At 38.9% G+C, this 21,828-nt stretch overlaps 1 protein-coding gene across 8 annotated transcripts in view; it reads right to left on the bottom strand.

Annotated features, from left to right (window-relative positions):
- Nucleotides 1-21,828, bottom strand: part of LOC116326605 (inositol 1,4,5-trisphosphate receptor type 1) — a 75,426-nt gene that overhangs the window by 39,765 nt on the left and 13,833 nt on the right. For 2 of the 8 annotated variants that reach the window (XM_039611765.1, XM_039611762.1), the window contains exons 4-39: nucleotides 21,236-21,345; nucleotides 20,469-20,555; nucleotides 18,834-18,992; nucleotides 16,059-16,157; nucleotides 15,228-15,311; nucleotides 13,182-13,328; nucleotides 12,920-13,015; nucleotides 12,516-12,560; nucleotides 11,292-11,446; nucleotides 10,439-10,538; nucleotides 9,965-10,125; nucleotides 9,730-9,871; nucleotides 9,353-9,511; nucleotides 8,597-8,769; nucleotides 7,334-7,453; nucleotides 6,777-6,971; nucleotides 6,385-6,636; nucleotides 6,144-6,285; nucleotides 5,881-6,034; nucleotides 5,600-5,790; nucleotides 5,369-5,501; nucleotides 5,224-5,278; nucleotides 4,977-5,142; nucleotides 4,530-4,703; nucleotides 4,325-4,399; nucleotides 4,050-4,187; nucleotides 3,833-3,958; nucleotides 3,506-3,706; nucleotides 3,157-3,408; nucleotides 2,576-2,701; nucleotides 2,339-2,467; nucleotides 1,340-1,366; nucleotides 939-1,059; nucleotides 641-825; nucleotides 410-558; nucleotides 224-335 (exon numbers count right to left, since the gene is read on the bottom strand). In XM_039611765.1, the coding sequence (XP_039467699.1) occupies nucleotides 224-335; nucleotides 410-558; nucleotides 641-825; nucleotides 939-1,059; nucleotides 1,340-1,366; nucleotides 2,339-2,467; nucleotides 2,576-2,701; nucleotides 3,157-3,408; nucleotides 3,506-3,706; nucleotides 3,833-3,958; nucleotides 4,050-4,187; nucleotides 4,325-4,399; nucleotides 4,530-4,703; nucleotides 4,977-5,142; nucleotides 5,224-5,278; nucleotides 5,369-5,501; nucleotides 5,600-5,790; nucleotides 5,881-6,034; nucleotides 6,144-6,285; nucleotides 6,385-6,636; nucleotides 6,777-6,971; nucleotides 7,334-7,453; nucleotides 8,597-8,769; nucleotides 9,353-9,511; nucleotides 9,730-9,871; nucleotides 9,965-10,125; nucleotides 10,439-10,538; nucleotides 11,292-11,446; nucleotides 12,516-12,560; nucleotides 12,920-13,015; nucleotides 13,182-13,328; nucleotides 15,228-15,311; nucleotides 16,059-16,157; nucleotides 18,834-18,992; nucleotides 20,469-20,555; nucleotides 21,236-21,345 (4,940 nt within the window). The remainder of the gene's footprint in view (nucleotides 1-223; nucleotides 336-409; nucleotides 559-640; nucleotides 826-938; nucleotides 1,060-1,339; nucleotides 1,367-2,338; nucleotides 2,468-2,575; nucleotides 2,702-3,156; nucleotides 3,409-3,505; nucleotides 3,707-3,832; nucleotides 3,959-4,049; nucleotides 4,188-4,324; nucleotides 4,400-4,529; nucleotides 4,704-4,976; nucleotides 5,143-5,223; nucleotides 5,279-5,368; nucleotides 5,502-5,599; nucleotides 5,791-5,880; nucleotides 6,035-6,143; nucleotides 6,286-6,384; nucleotides 6,637-6,776; nucleotides 6,972-7,333; nucleotides 7,454-8,596; nucleotides 8,770-9,352; nucleotides 9,512-9,729; nucleotides 9,872-9,964; nucleotides 10,126-10,438; nucleotides 10,539-11,291; nucleotides 11,447-12,515; nucleotides 12,561-12,919; nucleotides 13,016-13,181; nucleotides 13,329-15,227; nucleotides 15,312-16,058; nucleotides 16,158-18,833; nucleotides 18,993-20,468; nucleotides 20,556-21,235; nucleotides 21,346-21,828) is intronic. The other 6 variants (XM_039611763.1, XM_031747950.2, XM_039611767.1 and 3 more) reach the window with 3 other exon arrangements.

Below are 21,828 nucleotides of genomic sequence, written 5' to 3'. Positions count from 1 at the left end.
AGTTGCTGAAAAGTTTCTTTTTTTTTTTCTTTTTTTTTTGTTAAACCCGGCACTTTAAAAGACATGAAAAATAGCGAGAAACTATCAACATCTTTTATTCTAAACCTGCGTTGATACAATAAAATATATACAATGTAAAAAATGTACAGTCATACCGCCTACAGTGAAGTGAATCATCTCCCCATAGAAATACAATATGCCTGTGCTTTGCAGCATCTCGTACCTTCTCTCCATAACCTCTGTCCTTAGTCATCATCTCCCGAAGCGTTTGCAAAACTTTAATGCACAGTCTCTCCTCATTTTCCTCCAGCAGCTGCTTGGTATGTTTGATCAGCCTGCAAATGCACAGACCTTTAGTCTCAATCCTTACGTTTTAACTGTAAATTTCATAGATCGCAGCATTCCTTACTTGCATATAAATCCTCCGCTCTCGCACTTCTTGCGCGAGTCTGTGTTCTCAGGGAAGAGCAGCTCAGGCCGATGCAGCACATCCACCAGAACTGACAACTCAGCCTGGACCAGTGGACGAAGACGGTCTTCGAGAGCGGATACGATGTCCTATATTACAGATAAAGCAACACCCTGAAGGTTTTTGTGCAATATAATGACATAAAGCAGCGCAAACTCAAACAAACCTAACCTGCAGCCTCTCTATGATGTTCCTGTAATCCCGTGACGCGGTCACTACAGAGTCTCTGCGTGCAGCGTTGCGAGCAGTAAGCCTCCAACTCATGGCTGTCTTCTGAACGATGTTATTGGATTTCACAAACAGGTTGTTCACCTGGTTGTCCAGGTCCACAGGTATGGCTATTGCTCTGCCTTTGGCTGGTGGATTCAGAAAGAGAGACAACATTAGTGTTAAATCGCTTTAGGATTAATATAAACTGTTAAACCTTCTGAATATGATGGACTGATTTTGAGAAAGGCCTTGGTCTTACCAACATCAGAGAGCACTTTGATACAGCTCTCAACATGGCCCTTCTGCACTGGCATCAACCAGTTGCAGTGATAGGCCCTGAAGACAGCCTGCAGCAGCTGCACAAAAACTGGTTGCCTGGTCTGGGTAAAAAAAAAAAAAAGAAGAAGAAGAGAAAAACAAGTGAAACTGTAGTTTATTTTTGATTGAAGTTTTCTGATAGATGTGTCTCACGTGCACACACAGTGCTGCTGTGATATTACTGTGCTAATCCCCGCATGCTATTGTGGTCAATTGCTACTGCTAACCCATCAAGAAGACCTTTGCCCAAAATGCACCAGTGAAAATCTTTCATATTATTTAAAAAAAAAAAAATCTTAGCACCCAGATCTTCTGTGCCCCTACTTAAATTGTAACCAATACCTGAAATATTTTCCCCAAAAGAGAAGCCTGAAGAGCACAGAAAACATACAGCAGGTGACAAATTAAATAGCAAACCAACATATAGTAAGGGGTCGGGCCAACATTGTGCCACAAGAGCAGCTTAAATGTGCCTTCGTTAGCTCTCTGAAACACTACTCGAGCAATGAATGCTATTCTTTGAAAAGTTTTTTCATTAGATTTAATGATGGCAGTGGAAAGCATTATCTAGTACGATGGTCCAAAATCTCACAGATGTTCAGTTGGGTAGGCGGTGAAACCATAGCTTGTGATTCATATCATTTGTTGCTCATCAAAGATTTAATGATCCCTGTCGATGAAGGTGCAGTCATGCAGAAATCAACAACACCCAGTGATGTTTCATCATTGGATAAGGGTGATTACTCAGATAAACACTGTATTGAGTTTTTTTTTACCTTTAATAAACTTTCTATAAACTGTTTTTAAAACCTATGAAAAAAAAAACTTATAAAAAAAGAAGAAGAAATGATTCATTAACCAAGATTATTGTCAATAACTACTGGCCATCTCTGATCTTGCAATACCCGATTACCTCTACCAGAAAATGACTAACATGCTGAAAAAACAGAAATGAGAAGAGAGAGGAAACATGGTGCCAATAACCCAACCTAACCACTCCAAATATTGGTACTCAGCAGACACAGTTCTCGGGAACTCTGATGAAACACTTACTTTAGCACTTACGGAAGCAGTGTCTTGGCATTTTCCCATAACTGTGCTTTTGCAAGAGAGACTCAGGCTATTTGTATAATTACATGGAGCAAGGTTAGGCTTAAGGTTAGCAGGTAACTAATAACTAATTACTAAAAGATAGTCTAGGCATTTAGATTTACATGAACTCTGCACGTTACTGTTATTTTCAAAATGTTGAAGTATACCAGGGCTGATATTGACATTAGCATATTTATAGCTACTGTAAAACCTTTTTTTAAACCCCTTTGCATTATTGTAACAGGTTACCTGCAGGCTGGTGCTCTGGTCAGAAAAAGGTGAGCTGAAGAAGGTGGTCACAATGCCCATGACTGTCTCTGTCACATAGCGTTCAAGAATAGTGTCTGCATGCTTACGGTCACTTGTGTTGTTGCACACCTAAACAACAGAAATAACACATTTTGTCTTTTAGCTTGTTAGTTGTTTTATTTTTTTCCTTTAATATGGCTTTTATGTCATTATTGAAATAAATATGGGGTTTCTTACTCTGCAAATGTCAACTAGGAAGTTCTCAAAGAGTTTCCACATGTGGTTGGAGGTGTAGATCTCCTTCATTTCAACTTCAGTGTCCACATAGCAGTGGTTGAGAAAGTTGATATAAGCAATCTTTACCTGAAAGGTTAAGATTAAAGTTCATGTAAAAAAGATGGCGCTAATCTAATAAAACAACAGCAATACCTGTAGATTTTGTAACTTTAGATACACCACAATTAGCTCTAGACTCCTAGATAAGGATTTAATAGTACCACATTATGGAAAAAATTCATAATGTGGCACTATTTGATACATTTGTCACTAAAGCAAACTATGTGACATTTTTAAAGCTTGACATGCAGCAAAAACAATGAATAACTGTATTGCATTAGCAATATGTAAGACCTGCAATCCACACGAAATCAAATGTATTTTAGATAATCAGCCTCTATAGCATACCTATTGCAAGCAGTAACACTTATCTTTAGATATGGCTCCCTGTCTTTATTTCTTCAATTTTTCTAGTACATTAAAATCACAAACTGTGCAACTTATTGTTTCTCATAACTCTCAAACATTCCAGCTTATCTCACCTCAGGGATACAGTCTTCATGGGTCACCACCCGCACTATGTCATCCAGTGGCAAGAGCGAGTTACACTTTATCTCTGTGTAGACGTTCTTGCCCTCAGTGCACACAGCCAAGAGCTCCACCAGGTGTATGTGGTACATTAGAGGACTGTTCTCATCCATGCGATCCCTCTCTGATCGCATCATCTGGACCAGAGTCTGGAAGGAGGCACGGTCATTATAGAAGACCAGAACATCTTCACCAGCATTCACCAGCTGCAGGAAGAAACAGATACACATTAGAACATAAGGAAACTGTGGCATAAGTGAAACACAGTGGGGGGAAAAAAACTGTGTAGAATTGATTTAGCACCTCTGCCATGACAATGTCTTGGCACTTTTTGATGAACTTGTTCTCTGCCTTGACAATAGTCTGTAAGAATTTCAGGTATTGGACGTTGCGGCCATGTGTTTCAATGCAGTGGACAAAGTGCTGAACCACACGCTCATTTATTTCACTGCATAGCTGGAAGTTGTTCATGAAGATATGCTGCATGGTGATGGCCTCCAAGATCTGAACACAAGAAAACAAAGACAAGAGAAGCCAGTTTTCCAAGATGTTGTTGTTGTGCAAAATCAAAAGTCTATGCTTTTGCATCATTAATACTGCAAGTGTCAATCAGTGCACGAGACAGCTCACCCCTGGGTTAAGGAAAAGATTGATGTGCTTGTGTAGCAGCGCCTGGTTCTGCTGATTTCCTGCACAGAAATTCTGTAGAAACTGATGGGCTAGCTTCATAATATCCTGCATGCGTAAGTCTTCTCCCTGGAGTGGAAAAGAGCTAACGTTAAGGTTTGCCAGCTCGTACACACTAAAAATAAAATCCAAAAATAAACCCATTGAGAACCATTGACACCTTCTCATAAGGGATCTGTAAGAGCTCAAGAACCACAGCATGAGCCCCCATGTTCCTCAGCAGCCTCTGTTGCTGCTTCTTGCTTTTTCTACCTGACAGACCTTCTTGGACACACAACCTGCTGAGACGCAGCAGGATCTGTGAGGGAGCAGTGAGAAAAAGCAAAAACATGAGAGGAAAATATATGTAGAAAAACTCTAGTGCTGTGCAACAACATTTGCAAAATATTCAGATACGTTAAAACAATCTTTTAACAAGGTTAGAAAACTTGTTACCTCCTTCACCACCCTGTAGTTGTAACTGCTTGTGCTTTCTGCTTTCTTTGGTTTGTCTATGCCCCCCGAGTCACCCTGTGAACAGCAAAACAGTGTGTTATAGCCTTATTGTCATAAAAAAAAAAAACCCCAAAAGGAATACTTTGTGGTGGCTGGCTTTTCAGGGTTATGAGATTGGCTCTGTTCAGGAAATAACACCCTGCACCTTTTTATGTTCTGGCTCAGCGGCGAGCACGTCTACTGCATCCATGCCCTCGTCTGGCCCCAGCCTCTTGTACACCCAGAGCTCAGACTTCTCGACGATGGAGCGCAGCTGGTCCAGGTCCGACTTTATTTGCTTGTAATTTTCCACATCTTGGCTGGTGACGAGCAACTGGACCTGTAAATACAAAAATTTGCTGGAAGAATAGGCAAACTGCAGAGCAAAAAGCTATACAGGATCCCCAAAATGTTACTGTGAAAACCTGAATATGCATTTTGTGTCACTGAGGTTTAGAAAGATCATCCAAACAATGATTCTTAATATTTCAATGTTTTTCATTGTATGTGCAAATCATAATATACTTAAGCAAATCTCAAAAACACAAACAAGTTTACAGGTTATTGATTTCTTTGCTTTAGTTTAAGTTGAGGGAAGTCACCGTGAGGATACCTGCTTAAATGCCTGCAAGACCTCCTGCCTTTGGCTGAAGTGCCTGAACAGCAGATGCAGGGCTCGAGACACCAGAGGAGGATAGTCATGCATGGTTAAATGGAGCAAGACCCTCAAAAAGGTTCGGCCACCCTGATCATCCAGGTCCAGAGGGGTGTTCTCTTCACTAGACATAAACAGAACATATACTCAGAAACACCTCTCTATTTCATATTTTCAACTCTTTCGATACTCAGTGTGTGTTTACCTTCCACCAAATATCCCCTCTGCCTGCTCTTCTATGTGCTCAAAATCCAGAGCCCCTGGAATCACAGAAAATATCTCTCTAACTAACAAAGTCCACTAACTTGGCCACACACTTGTGTATAATGTAGCTATATGTTATTCTAAACCTGGCATGTTGTTTGGTCCTTCGACTGCTCCAGCTAAAGATATATCATTTTGGGAATTACTCTCATCAAACTCCCTCTTAAAGATAGATAGCAGACAGGAGATCCTGTAGTCCAGGCGGACATTCAGGATGAACTGCAGTGAAGAAAAAAAAACGACATACATATATAATGTGCTGTATTTATTAAGGTTATATGGAGGCATAACAATATTAGAACACTGTATGTCTCCACCTGCAGGATCTCGATGATCTTGAGCTTGGTGTCCATGACCAATATGTCCTGTTTCTCTGGTTCAGTCTGGGTCTTGACTGCGTCACCATTGGGGGTCCTGGTTGAAGATGTGGGAAGGAAACCCCCACCTCTGAGCACTACTTGGGACATCAGCTCACCAACGCCATGAATTGACCTCATCACATTACTGCCTGGAAGCGTTGACACGCACGCAAAACACACAAATGAACTTCATGTCCGTGGGATTCCAGTCCTCGACTTGCCAGCCTGTGTCCTCTTACCTTTACTGTCATCTCCTTTGTCCAGCTTGTTGAAAGCAAAAATGGTGCTGACATGGACACAGTCTAGAATAGCCAGCAGGATCTTGGTTAGTCTCAATAAGTCACTGAAGGTGTAGAAGCCAAAATAAATCAGGTTCCTGGCCAGATTCACCACCTAAACATGGAAAATAGATGCTTTTAGCGAGTTTGCTGATTTGATTTTCGGAGCATGACTACTATGACATGAGTGTAATTGTAGTATATCAAGAAAGCACCAGGGTGACCTCAAAGGTGAGCTTGTTCTTCTCTTTATCTGCGAAAGGGAAGCTCTGACACACCACATCTCTTAGGTAGTTTTCAACAAATTCCATCGTATGTGAGAATCGCTCCTTAATTTCATCTTTAGATGTTCCATCATTGTCATAGCTATAAATAAACCATATGTAAACAACAAGTTATGAAACTGCAAACACATACATGAGAAATGCTTTACAATATGATTATACAGTCCGTCTACTCCCTCACTCGTCAATGGCAATCTCTGAAGGGATCTCAGACCACAGCCGTGCATATTTGACTGGTGTAACCTGCTCCTGAGGGTCACGATCCACATGCATGTGCAGCATCATTCGACAGAAAGAGGCTCGTAGGTCATATGGCAGGTCTTCATCTGACATACACCGCAAGATCAGGTCCACATCCAGCTGGCCAGAGATCTTGTTGATTGCCAGATACTGACGGTCCAAACACATTCTGGCAAACAGGTTTAGCTGGTACCTGTAAGGTGTCCACACAGGTAAAGTCAGGCTCTCCTTTTGGCTAGGAAAGTGTGGTTGAACACTCAAAACCCAAGCTATTTGCCATCACAGGATACACCTTTTCCATCTTCAAGGAGCAGGTTGTGGTGCAGTATGTACCTGTAGTAACTGATCACCTCCTGGTCATCCTTCTGACCCTCCTTGGCATCCTGAGCAAGCTCCCGGATGCTTTTACTGCGGATCTCTTTAGTGTTGTCTTTCCAAAACAACCACACTTCCTCCTCATCTTCCTCGGATTCCACAGAGTTCTCCCCGAGTGATGCTCCTTCAATCTCAAATCTCGAAAGAACCAGTCTACAGAAAAAGGAAATCATCAAAAAAAAAAACTTAATACAAACAGGTATTATTTGCTTTGCTAGTGTAATCATGTGGGCATAAGAAAGCCTTTGTGGCAGTCCTTATTTGTTAACATCAGTCCATTTATATGTAGCTATAAAGAGTATGGAACATGACGAGTGAACATCCTTGTATCAAAAATGTTTTGTTTATTCCAAAACTGCTACAAATAACCTTTGTTTTTTTAATCACAATACTGGATAAAATACCTTTTCTAGACACCAATTAATGGGCAACTGTCAAAGTGAAACCTCGGTACGTTCACAGTGACATCAAACAGAGGGAACAGGGCAGAGGTCAAGAGAGTGATGAGGACTCACTTCGTTTCTATGAGGATGTCTGCGTTAGCTGGATCCAGCACTGCATTACAGATGAGCTCCTGTGTCACAGGGATGGACTTATTCATTGACACACACAAGTCTGACAGGTAGTCCAAGAACCTGAACAAACAAAAGCACGAGAGGTGATGAGTCTCTGAAACGAGGTTTCAGCTTGTCTGATGTCACAAAGAGGTACAGTGGGGGAAATAATTATTTGATCCCCTTTTCAATTTGTCAGTTTTGCTCACAAAGAAAAGATCAGTGTCTATTTTTTTTGCTGATTTCATTTTAAAGGGAAGAGATGAACCAAAAATCCAGAAAAACCACATGTGGCACACAGATATCAACCATATGACATCTAAATGATTCAGAGAAGGCTTGGAAGAAAGTACTGTGGTCAGATGAAACCAAAATCGAACCCTTTGGCATCAGCTTGACCTGCTGTGTTTGGAGGAAGAGAAATGCGAAGTATGACACAAAGAATGTCATCCTAACACTCAAGCATGGAGGTGGAAACATTATGATTGGGGCTGTTTTTCTGCTAAAGGCACAGGACGAGTATAACGCATCAAGCGGCCAATGGATGGATCATAAGATCTTTGATGAGAACCTCCCTCAGCCAGAACACTGAAGATGGGTCTTGGATGTGTGCTCAGCATGTATGTGACCCAAAACATACCACCAAGGCAACAAAGGGATGTCTAAAGAAGACGCACATTAAAGTCATGCAGTGACCTAGCCTGTCTCCAGGCTCAAGGGAGCTCAAGTCTTGAGTTGTCAGGTGGATGCCAAGAAACCTAGAGGATTGAGAGATTTTCTGTAAAGAGGAGTGGGACTGCACACACCTCCCCCCTGAGATGTGTGCAAACCTGGTGACCAACTAAAAAAACGTCTCACCTCTGTCCTTGCCAAAAAGAGTGTACCCACCAAGTACTAAGTTGTATTTTGCTTGGGTCTAAAATAGTTATTGCACTCAGTAACATGCATAATGTTTATGTAATGTGTTTTTTCTGGATTTGTGGTTAATATTCTTTCTATCTCCTTTCAAATGAAACTACCATAAAAATGAGAGACTGTTCCTTTTCTTGTAATTGAGCAAACAAATAATAATTTCCTCCACTGAATGACAAAATGTTGCAATGGACGTTTATTTGATCACCAGAATGTTCTTAAGTACAATACAGACATACAGTTATGGTAACACATAACTAAGTAATGGTTTAAATTCAATTTAATTTTAATTGGATGCAGACACACACAAACCTGGGCTCACGGTTCTTGCGCACCAGGCTAACAAACGTGTCGATCTCTGCAGCGGTAATATGTTTCTCCAGGAGCTTGCGGTTGTTATGGAGCAGAGCTGTGATTGTGTCCTCTGCCAGGACATCATAACCAATCTGTTTCTGCATGAAGCGAAACTGTTTGGCTATATACTCCTGCAAGGGAGGCAGACGCTCTTAACAAAAAGCAACAAAAGACAGCTTAAGCACATTTTAAAGAATGTAATTTAGTACTTGGCCTGTCTCTCTTTATGCTCTTTCTAAAAGCCATAACCTTAAGTTGAAAGCCATCATTGACTCATTTTGCTCCGTCTTTATCACTGTGCAAAAAGAACAGCATGTCCACACTGTCCTCTTCATTTAACTTAATGAAATGACTCCTCTAACTATTACACTGTAACGAAAGAAATGGACTGTTCCTAGAAAAGCCGAATGGTAACTTTAAATTTACAAGTATTTTTTATGGAATGAGCTCTTATCACACTGGCTTCATGTCTTTGTATCAACAGAAACTGATAGAGAGACCTGGCAGATGAACCAGCGCATACTTCAGAGTACTTTCAGTTACACATCTTGGATTCAGAATATTTTTTGCTTAGGTTATCAAATCAGTGTTATCACAGAACAATGGCTTCTTTCATTAAGCGGAAATACACCTTTACAGAAACCACAGCGAGACCTGTACCTAACGTCAGATGGGAACTGCACTCATGAAGACTTCAGGCCAGACAAAGAGTACCTGGTTCTTGCGGTAGTCCTGCTGCGAGTGACGCAAAACTCTGTAACATAGGCGGCAGATGTGTCTGAAGGGGGCATGACGCTGGTCAGCCAGCTCCTCCAGCCGCAGCATGGGCCCATCTCCGCTATCCGTAAAAGGAGCCTGCAGGAGCTTGAAGATCTGAATTTAAGAGAAAAGTTAAGACAGTTGTAACAACTACATTATACATAACTATATACAACTATGCTATACTGCTAAAGCAGATGTTGTAAAGATGCCACATGTCATGAGAAGATAGAGGGACTTCAGTGCGTCAGTAGGACTCAAAAGAATCACAGAATGGAAAATTTAACCTTGAGTGTCTAGAAAATGTTATATTTACGGTATTAAGACATCACCTGTTTGAGAATATTCTGTTCTCTCATTAACTTCTGTCGTTCTCTGTTGGGTTTGTTAACCATGATCTCCAGAACGTCCTGTCCATTGTTGGGAATGTCCACCACAAAGAACACCAAATCCTCCAGAAGCTTGGTAACGGCTCTGATTTTATATGCAGAAATAACAGTAAGATCGTGCTTATAGTTAGAACTTCACAGTGTTTACTGTTTAACTGTCCCACTGTGCATTTTATACCTCCTCTCATTCTGCGTGATTGTGCCTTTTTCCAGCTTCCCAGCAATAGAAGCCAGCACTTTACTGGCATCGTTGGCAAAGTCAAGGTCTCTCACTTCAGCTGGGGAGACGGGCACAATGGCAAAAGCCTCTTTGTCTTCTTTCAGTGCAGAAGTTCCAATCTTGAAAAAGCAAAACAAAACAAGAATTGGTCTGTGAAACACTTGTTAAAGCTCTTTGCCCATAACCCATAATCAAAACTGCAAAAGAGCATTTTTTGTGAAAAAAAAGAGAGCTACCCGCACTTAATAATATATAACAAATTTACTGCACCGCAGGTGCAGGAGGAAGAGGGAACCAGTGTTATTTAGATTTGACTATAATCACTGAACTTTTGGTGACTCATTACATCCAAAACTCCAGCATAATTATAGCTCAGCATCATGCACAATTTACTACTGATTTAGACATTATTGTAAATTAAGTGTCACTCACACGCAGCATGACAGGCTTCTCCTCCTCCTTGTCGATTGGTTGGTTGGTGCTGTGAACCCACGTGTTGGTGCACAAGTGTCTGAGGCGTACATACGAGTTTCTGAAAAGACATTTTATTGTTATGTTATGTTTTTGTTTATTGCACATTGCACTTATGATGCGCAAACAAAGGCTACATAATAACTAATGAAAAAGGCGATGCTTGAAATGACAACAATAGTTTCCATTTTTTTAAAACTGCTCTTTTTTAAGAAAAATCATGCATTCGAAGCAGAACCTTTGATCACCTTACAAAAGTTCACAAATATACATATGATCTGGGGCCTACATGGTCAGTCGACCACTTCCCATAAATGTGGCTAGGCAACAGCTTTCACTTCCTCGAGCTATTCTAGCGAAATTCGGTGCATTTCTCCTGCAACACTGCGAGTCTGCGTCATATTTTCTCACTCTTCACCAAACTTACACAGACACACGTTCACATAAGAACAGAATAATTATCTCCTTTACACACTTTATTATATGCTCCATCTCAACATCCTTATCTGCATGGCCATCATAAAGAACAACTACACCTGCGTAACTTCTAACATCCACTTTATCGTGAATAATCATCAGTTAGAGACTCTCTTACAACAATTATTATCACACACACACTTTCCATGCTTGTTTTACAAACATATTACGACAGTGATAATATACTGTGGAAGTCCCCTGCTTGTAATGTGTCTGCTGTCTGGGTTTCCGTGGAAAAAGTGACAGGGCAGGAACCAGGCAATGAATTTCTCTGTATAGCAATAACACAATAATTAGGGTGGGTCAGAAATGCTTCTTTTTTTTTAATCTTTCATACCTGGGAACTAGTGAGTCTCCCCCCCTTAGAGTGGTAGGGTCAAGCTCAAATATGGAAGAGATGTCATTTCCATCAGGAACAGACACAAGTGTGTACATGACTTTGTCCTGGACATTTCTCGAACGGGCTCTCATAGCTTCTTGCTCTGAGTCAAGCTGGAGGAAAAGGGGGGAAAAAAATCAAGCCTGATTAAAAATAAACAGCAAAATAATTTTAAAAAATGTCAGAGATATGTCAGTGAAAGTGTTAAAACTCAGTGTGGAAAGATTTCTAGGAACTGAAGCAAGATACTGGTAATGTATTACAGTGACCATAAATATTTCTTCCTTTTTTTCCTTGTAAGTTGCATTTCCCTCGTAAAACGTCACAGTCTTAATTCAGTAACGGATAAAGGTTCCCACGGAAGGCATAAGATTACCTTAAGTAAGTCAAAACTCAATAAAGAAAAGATGTTATATGCAAAAAAGACTTAACTATAATGAATTGAAATTAATTTCCTTTTAATCTGAAGAGCAAGGCGGTAAACTCAGGAGGTGACTGGCTATGATTTGGTTCACTTGTTACAGCTTGGCCAATAGATGTGAACAACTTCGGCCCGGCCTGTGAGACGAGGCCTCTTTCAAGTGCAGTGTATGGCTGAGGCACACTGCTACTGCACGTTTCAGGAACACACATTCACAGTGAAAGGCTGCCATCTGCTGTTCGCTGAAAGTTAAAGCATTCACATCCAGCAAAGCTTCACTGAGCCCTCTACTGGTGGGAATGGTAAACAATACAGCTCTGATTACACACGGGAAAAGAGGCTATGCCTTCTGTTGTTTTGTTTTTTTTTAATTCATTTTTTAAGTCAAAAGTTTGGGTTATTGTCTCAAAATTATGAGTTATGAAGTTGAGATTTTGAGGCAACCCAAATGGATGCCATTATAATTATTATTATTTTTCCAGTGGCAGAAACAAGGTTCCATATTAACACATGAGTAGGTGAGTTTCACGAACATGGTATCTGTTAAACTAAACTATAAAATTTAAATACATATGTGATATATGAAAATAATTAGACATTAGCATATATTTTTAAAAACTGAAGAATTAGATTGGAGGTGCTCTCCTATACTACACAAATTATTTCTGTGGCCATGACATTCACCTACTTAGGCTTATTAAGCACTGGATTCCAATTAAATATTTCTAAATAATATGACTTTTTAAAAACCTTCTACTTACTGAAGAGCGTGAGTCCAGGCACTCCTCTTCATAATCTGGGTTCAGCTGCAAAAAACCCAAAAGTGATTCACTACTTCGTTTAAAAAAAAAAAAATCCAGTCCAAAAAGCATTCAGAAGATTGTAACTTAGGAAAATGAACTGAATGTTTCTGCCACTTGGGTCACTGATATTTTCTTCAGTGTAAATAAACTCTAACGGAAGCTGATCAATAACATGTTATTAATAGGATATTTAGATCACTTGGCTCCAGTTATAACCAAGAGGTCTGAATCCATACCAAAAATAAAAATGGGTTCTTTTTTTGCTGCACTCCCCCCCTTCACCTGCTTTCTGGTAGTTTTTGCATAATCTTGCTGGTAAAGAGACAGACAGACAAACAAATGGAGGTTGGAGACATGCTGACCTCTGCAGCCAGGTAGTGTCCAGTGGCCAAGTGTTTGAACCTAAACAGGCTGTTCCAGTACCCTGCGCCCCCTCGGCACGGATCATGCTGTACCACCTGACGCAAGAGCACAAAAAGTTGATGATATAAAATAAATACAGAAATAGATCACAGTCTCTATTTAGGATTTTGTTAAGAAAAAAATAAATTCAGAAAATTTACACCTAGGATTGCATACAAGTGCACAATAGGAAAAACCGGCTCTAAAAATATTCCTGCTCACTTCGATCTCCCATAGGGCTTTGCTGCTGGTTGCCGAGGTAGCTGACTGCCGTCCAGTAGTGCGTAGAAACACATATTGTTTTTTTCTGTGATCGTCACATGTAAGGAATTTCTCTTGCTCTGCATGAAACAGTCGTACCACATCACCCTGGAGAGAAGAAAAATGTATGTTACTTTTCTCAGGTTAATCTTAAAACCACCAAAACCTGTTCCACAGATCTTGTGCCTTTATGTGAATTGATACTAGTTTCAACTAGTTCAGTATATGAGGAAGCATAGAAAAATAATTAAACATTTTCCTCCTGCTGCCAAACATTTCATTTCATGGAGGTCGCATGGCAGACCTAGTTGCCTACGCTGTTTTAGATGTTAAAGCCCCTAATGTAGAGCTGTTTCTGTAAGAGATAAAACACATTTGTTAAAATTTTCTGTAAACTGATGATACTCAACTGGGAAAATATATATATATAAAAAAAAACAAGCAAACAAGCAACCAGCCCACTCAACTCTGATGAGGGAACCTTATGCAACAGCTTTTAGTTACAGCACAGTTTCCAAAAAAAGTGGACACTGTGAGATGTAAACAGAAACAGAATGCAATAAGATGCAAATTATTTGAATTCTATAGGAAATGGAAAACAGCACCAAAAAAAAAGGAAAGAAGAAATTCCAGATATTCCAGACTGCAGCCACTCTACAGCCCTGAACTGGAGAAGCAGAGGAAAATGACTGGATAGACGGGCAGATGGATGGAAATTAAATTCCTATATGGAATTTGATGCCAACAACATGTGGCGGTCTGCGAGAGGTGTGTTGCATCTCCACTTCTTTTAACAATGCTAACACTATAAGCATCTGGGTAGTATAAATAGGATTTCATAGGCTCCAGTTGCATATATCCAGAATGTGGTTTGATATAATCCTACTAAAATAAGATTTACAGCTTACAATTAAATAAAACATCTTTCTACACTCCGGAACCGGCAGGCTCTGAGCCTGTAGCTTCCATGACTTCAGGACATTTTCTGAATTTACCTAAATGTACTGTGAACGGAGAAGATGGCTGAAATTCTGGGTCAAGGTTACCTGTGCTTTTGCCTTTGACAGTAGAATTTTAAATTGCATTTGTGGATGTAGCAACAAATTTGGTTCACCAGCTGTGGTTCTCACTTCCTGTGTCCTTGAGTCAATTTACCGATTTCCACTACTGAATGTGAAGAGCTGTTAATACAGTCCTGCTGCAGGGCTACTCAATATTGATTTCTGGCCACTTTCTTTACATTCATAGATTCTTTAATATCACATCATCACTGTAGATGATTAAAACCCTCAATTCTTTAGTGAGAAACGTTATTCCATCATAACTGAACCATTTACCCACGCACTCTTTCACAGAGTGGGGAACTCCAACTGAATTACACTGAAATAATCATTTGCTGTGGGAAGCTTTTTTATAAATAGTTAAATTACTTATTTAATTAGTGTAATTAATTCATTTAGCTTTTTTTTAGTTTCATGATCGCCTCCTCCGCTTGCGTAAAAAGCTACCAAATATAAACTAAAAGCTTGCAATTCAATCAAGCTATTTTCTGTTTCATTTGTCATCGAGTAAGAAGGGAACTGCTCGTCAGTCTGTGGGAAAGTATATAGAAACATGGGTGTAATTCTTAATGAGTTAATGCAATACTTTTTATTAATCATATCATGATTGTTTGATTTATAATCCTCCGTGATGTAATGTGAAACATTACAAAACATTTGTCACTGTCCAAAAATGGATGGACTTGTAGTCTTTGTACCATTTAACTCAAATATAGACTATGAATGCAACTAACTGCATTCTTGTTGTACTGACATTTTACAGCGTCCGAAAGGTTTTCCATAAAGCCAGACTGAACTGACTTCGACACTGTTGTATTATTCAGTTGTTTGTTTCTGTCATTCTATTCATGTTATAATAAAATACAGTTATGTTATAACACATATGCCATGATTTTCTAAAAGCCATAGACAGTTTTTCTAGGCTGGTTTCTACTGTGAGACAAACCCCTTTAAGAATGGCATCCTGATTGTCGCTCCATTTCATAAACAAGACAATCTTCCAGCTGGTGTTACAGTTGACCGAATTCACCTGAAAAACAAACAATTAGAAGAATGTGAGTTGTACCATCATTTAGTGACACTAGACCTTTCTTTGTTTTTCTCATATTCTCAAAAAACAAAACAAAACAAAAAAAGTAAAATCATCATAAAATCGTTTATTTTAAGGTTAGATCGGAGACCACTCTTATTTAAAGATAATACCTAAATGTATCGTGCACACGTTGGCATATGTTGCCAGAATCAGCACTTGTAATTCAGTTAATAGTGCACACGTGTCGTGAAGTCAACGCCAAAGAAACTGATATTTAAAAACCTATTTTAACTGTCTAGTAAACATGCTACTGTAAATAGGAAACTCACTAATATAACATATCAAACACAGAGCTGAACTTTATTCCTCTGGTTGCTCCTTTGGATTCTGTTTGATGCCATTAAACATCCACAATTTATGTTTTCGTTGTTAACATTTTATGTTTAAACCACTTGCAGTCATCAGTGAAATACAAAAGAATTTGCCTCCGCTTTTCAAAAAGAAGAAAAATAAAAGCACTTATTTCTTAATCTTCCTGTGTTTCTACTTAATGCCCTTTGATAAATTAATGAAAACAATGTTGCTTAGTAACACAGAGCAGAAAAACAGGACAACTCTCCTAAGGTATTGTTAGTTTTAGCCTTTTGTTTGATTGCGCTGAATCTAAGGAGGACACCAGAAGAAGCCTGCAGTTTAACAACAGCCAGCTGTCAGCCAAGCAGGAAAAAGCAATAATCCCCAAACCTCATTGCATCCTGGATTATCCACGAGCTGGTGTGTGCTGGCATGAAGCGGCTGACCAGCATTCACTGGGTTCAGGACCACTTTGTCCCCGATCACCACCTGCCATCAAACAAAGAAAAAAAACCCCATTAAGGCAAGGCAAGGCAAGTTTATTTATATAGCACAAGTCAACAACAAGGTGATTCAAAGTGCTTTACAGCGATATTAAAAACAAAAACAAATAAAAAGCATGATTTAAAATTGATTAAAACAAACAAACAAACAAAACAGTATATAAAATCAAAAATCAGAACAGTAGATAAAATCAGTAGTTAAAATGTAGGTTTTGAAATTTAAACTTAAGTGTGGATTTGGTGCTTTATTCAAATGCAGCTGAGAATAGGTGAGTCTTCAACCTGGATTTAAATAAACTGAGTGTTTCAGCTGATCTGAGGCTTTCTGGGAGTTTGTTCCAGATATATGGAGCATAAAAGCTGAATGCAGCTTCTCCGTGTCTGGTTCTGACTCTGGGAACTGATAAAAGACCGGATCCAGATGACCTGAGGGATCTGGAAGGTTCATACTGGGTCAGGAGGTCACTGATGTATTTTGGTCCTAAACCATTCAGAGCTTTATAGACCAGCATCAGAACTTTAAAGTCTATCCTCTGACAGACAGGCAGCCAGTGTAAAGACCTCAGAGCTGGACTGATGTGGTCCACTTTTTTGGTCTTAGTGAGGACTCTAGCAGCAGAGTTCTGAATGAGCTGTAGTTGTCTGATTGATTTTTTAGGTAGACCTGTAAAGATGCTGTTACAGTAATCAAGCCTACTAAAGATGAATGCATGGACTAGTTTTTCCAGGTCCTGTTGAGACATCAGATCTTTTATCCTTGAAATATTCTTGAGGTGATAGTAAGCTGATTTTGTTATTGTTTTAATGTGTTTTTCTAAGTTTAGGTCTGCATCCATCACTACACCCAAATTTCTCGCCTGGTTTGTGGTTTTAGGTGTATAGATTGAAGTTCTCTGGTGACCTGTAATCGTTTTCTCTTGGCACCAAAGACTATTACTTCAGTTTTGTTTTTGTTTAGCTGGAGAAAATTGTGGCACAACCAGTCATTAATTTCCTCAATGCATTTACCAAGAGCCTGTACAGGGCCTCGGTCTCCTGGTGACATTGTGATATATATTTGTGTGTCATCTGCGTAACTATGATAGTTTATTTTGTTGTTCTTTATAATCTGTGCCAGTGGGAGCATGTAAATGTTAAACAGAAGGGGTCCCAAGATGGAACCTTGGGGAACTCCACATGTGATACTTGTCTGCTCAGATGTGAAGTTACCTATTGATACAAAGTATTTCCTGTTTTCTAAGTATGTTTTGAACCAGTTTAGTACAGTTCCTGAAAGACCTGCCCAGTTCTCCAGTCGTTTGAGTAATATGTTGTGGTCAACTGTATCAAATGCTGCACTGAGATCCAGTAAAACTAAGACTGACATTTTTCCACTGTCTGTATTCAGACATATGTCATTAAACACTTTGGTCAGAGCGGTTTCAGTGCTGTGGTTCTGTCTAAAACCAGACTGGAAGGCATCATAGCAGTTATTCTGTTTTAAGAAGTAATTGAGCTGTTGAGAAACTGCTTTTTCAATGATCTTACTTAAAAATGGGAGATTTGAGATCGGCCTGTAGTTGTTCATTTTAACAACAAAAAAAAAATAATAGTCTTAATTCTTCCGCTGTCTGTTGTGCAGATTCATTGTTTTATTTCTTTTACCTTTCACAGCTTTTTAAAAAAGTATTTTCAAATTCTGTGACGTTCTAAATTTTATTGACATCCCTCGACTTTCTTTTGATTCTTGGTACTTCCATAACTGTACGTGTTCTGGCTGTTTTGTAAAATTTGTGATTCTTAGACTTTAAGGAGGTTAAATTCAGTCAATCTATAGTCTTACTTAAAATGTGTCAAATGACTTCGTGAAAGAACATCTGCGAGTGACATGCACACAGGCAATGGTCAGAGAGGATCACCATCCATTTATACGCCACTGCACTGTCTATTCTCAGCAGGTTGAGAGTGACTCCAATTATCTTTTTGTTCATGACCTGCTGCTTAGGCTTTATGCCATAACTAATTTGAGAGGAGCTTAACAGGGAAGCCTGGACTCCACTGTAGTTCATTTTGTCCTTGGACAGCAGCCTACTACTTCCTGCCGTAGGACAGAAGAGCTGTTGCCAAAAAGAGCTTTGTGATCAGAGAAAGTGGGCGCGAGCTGTATTCTGTTCAGGGATGTGATCAAACAGATGCCCAAGAGTGAGGCTAAGTAGGGTAAAGGCAACCTGCCTCTTAAGGGCCTCATGTATAATATATCATTACTAATTAATCTTTCAAATAATTAATATTAGTATGAGGTCTATAATTTAAAAAAAAATGTAGATAATGCCTGTTTTATCTTCCCTGCAGACCTGTATAACCAGCATCTTACAAACATACCATAAATCTGGCTGAAAGTTTAAAATGGAAAAATGAAAACTTACAATTAAGAAGGCGAACATTTTTGCTTAGAACTGATGGCTATGAGAATAATATTCAGTACTTTTAGATTAATATCTCCTGCTCACACCATACTAATATACTAATGCACATTAGTCACTTCATTCTAAAGGGATGTCTTAAAAATACAGCATTAAAAAAAAAGCACAAACTCCCAGACACAGTTCAGTTGTTTGCTTTGCCTCAAACTGACTTACATACAGTATAGTGGCAACACACTCTTATCTACACAATGACTCACACTGTCCCCAATGGAGCGAAGTTTGTAGAAGGGCTGTATGTAGAACCAGGAGCCCTCATTTCCAGCAGTGTCCAGCATCACCCTCATGGCATTTTTCTCCAGCAGTGCCGGGAGTCGTTTGTTCACGGTCAGATACTTGTTGCTCTTCAGGTGGAGGAGCTGAGCAGAATCAACATGCAGGAAGAGTTAAATTCATGACAGACAAATCAGAGGCTGAAATCTGGTGTGAGAAGGGAAGTGTGTCTGATGGACATCAGCCTGTGATCAAGGCACTCCTGATAGTGTCTGATGTTTATATATGATATGAAATGCAGACATTGTTTGTCATTAATTTGTCTGTTTCCAGTATGTTTTGTTAAGGATATCTTTTTAAGGTCACTTCAGTTTCGTTTTATTTAGTGTGCAGCATGAATTTGCTCATTTCAGTTTAGGGGTATTGCAATACAATACTGTAGTTTGTTTGTTTTTTTTTACCAAACTTCAGCAGTTTTTTAAGTTTAATTGCACTTAGCCATAATACCTACTTTCAGCAAGCTTACACTTAAATACTTTTAAAAACCCTTTTAATACCAACTTAAATCTTATTAACCTACTATTTCCATTTATCAGGCAAAGAACCATATTTGGTAACTTCAATTGGACATCAAAATTGGCCTTATGCTTGCCTGCCAGCCTGAAGAACCACATGGATTTCTCCCAGGCAATCAGCAAAGATCAGGCTGTGTGACTGATAGCGATATAATTGCATCTGACTAATCAGCAGAGGCCTGGAATTTTTCAAACTTCAGTGTTCTTCTGGAATTCAGGAAATTTTGTTTTTTCCCCACTTTTATATACTCCTAAATCAATGGTCATAACAAGTGAAACTAACATTGGCAAGGTGATGAAACTCACACCTTATGTGGTTGAATAGTTGTGCTAAATATTGAGTTAGGTGTTGTTTGTATAGGATTTCTAGAAATTAGTGAAAAATGGTGGCACTACATATGCTCATATGACCTGTTCCTGTAAAACTAGTGCACGTGATACAATTTAAAGCATGCAGCAGAAAAAATATAGAATTACAGAAATAAGAAAATATGTGTTTTTCTGATATTTCATTTTGGAAAACATCAAAAATATGTATTTGCTACATAAAAAAGGAAAAATCTTGAAAAATGTGCCTTTAATATTCTCCAATAACATTCTAGGGTTACAATTTGAAATTTCCAAGTATTTTCAAGACATATAAACTGTTAAACCTATAAAACAAGCAGAATATGAGTATATTTTACACCAAAATCAAAACCACAGATGTAAATAGCAATCAACATAGTGAACTGTTATAGGTGTGAGCCACCCCTTGGAGGAAGATATTGGAGGAATATCTTTAACAAACATGAAAAAATAGAGAGAGAAAAATAGTGTGTACACAAAATCACATATGGAATAAATATAAGTGAGTTGACACATGTGAACACAATGTAACATATACCCAGTGTATTAAAATGGTAATCCTAATGAATTCTAAGAAATTTCTATTTAATCAGTTTACTTCTGCCAGTGATGACTAATGTCAGTCGAATGCAAACTAGGTGTTAGCTACATCAAAGTTTGTGTGACCAGCTTGTAAACAGCCATTTCCCAGAGACACACCTGAATGACATTTCCATACTGAATCACTGTTCCAAGAAGCTTTTTGTTTTCAGAGTCGTTCTGCTTCTTCTCCAAGTCAGCCGCACTCTGAGATACAAAAGAGAGATGAGAGAAAAAAACAAAAAAACAAAAAAACAAAACCGTATCTAACAGCTATTGCAACATAAATCACTGCCAACAGTCTTACACAGTAATTCCAAAAGACACAATCATGTTGGTTAGCCATTAACAAGGCACCACATTATTAACAAAGTTCTTAGTCAAAAATGTACGCAGCAGAGACTTTTAGCTGAAGCTCAGGCTCACATTTCCATGGAAACGCAGGCACGATCACAATCTTCCAGTTTATGACTGTGTAGTCAGATTGCAGATTGCTTTAAATGGTAATGTATTGCAGCAGAAAAAGGGAAAGGAAAATGTAGAGGGTGGAAAGATAGGACAGTAGTAGGGAAATGTCAGAAAAGTCTATAAAAGGACTTCTACTTTATAAAATACCTACAAAACCTTTAAAACCCCACCTGAAACTGTGACACAGAGTGCACACAATCGATAAGATGGATACACTCACTATGCCGGTTTTTAATTCAGTGTCTACAAAGTCTAGACATCATCAAGACCATTTAAACCCAAAAAGTAAAATAACAAAAAAAAAAATCTCACTTCTGAAAAATCTAACTCCTTCTTTAATCTTTATCTCGGGAGCTTTGGGAACATGTGTGTTAACTGCAGTGGTCTGCAGTGCCTGCTGGGAGGTTCACTTCACTTACATGCAACTTGTTAAGCAGCACTGATTCGGTGTTCCCTCCAGGTTTCGCCGCTTTCCAGAACTGCTTCTGGGCTGAGTAGCGGTTCATGGGACACAGTCTAAACAGACAGTCTGCACAGAGACAGAAATCATTAGCTTTAGCTGAAAAGCTGGATCCAAAAACATGTCAGTAAACATGCACACACACTCAGAGAGAGAGAGAGAGAAAGCTGAGAGAAAGAGAGAGAGTGTGAGAGAGATTCATACGGATCACTGCATGTAAAAAAAATAAATATATATAACAATACACATAAGATAATAATAATAATCATGTAATCACATGATGTCCAATGACATTATGCTGGTGCACAGTCTAGAAACAGTTATTAAAAACAGATTTTAAAAATAAATATATATTTATATAATTAAATTAAAATTAAAACTATAATAAAACCCAGAAAAGAAAAATAAATAGGTCACCCAGGGCTAAATCCACATATTTACCAATATGCATATGTTCATATAACTTTGAAAAAAGGCAAAAAACGATCAGTGCAGATGGTTACAAAGAGAGAAAACGGTCACAATTGCTCCGTCTGTTTCTGTCCACATTCG

Source organism: Oreochromis aureus, linkage group 5 (genome assembly GCF_013358895.1).
Source record: "Oreochromis aureus strain Israel breed Guangdong linkage group 5, ZZ_aureus, whole genome shotgun sequence".
NCBI classification, from domain to species: Eukaryota; Metazoa; Chordata; class Actinopteri; order Cichliformes; family Cichlidae; genus Oreochromis; species Oreochromis aureus.
The sequence above is the reverse complement of the archived record's forward strand: the minus strand, read 5'-3'. Positions and strand labels throughout refer to the sequence as shown.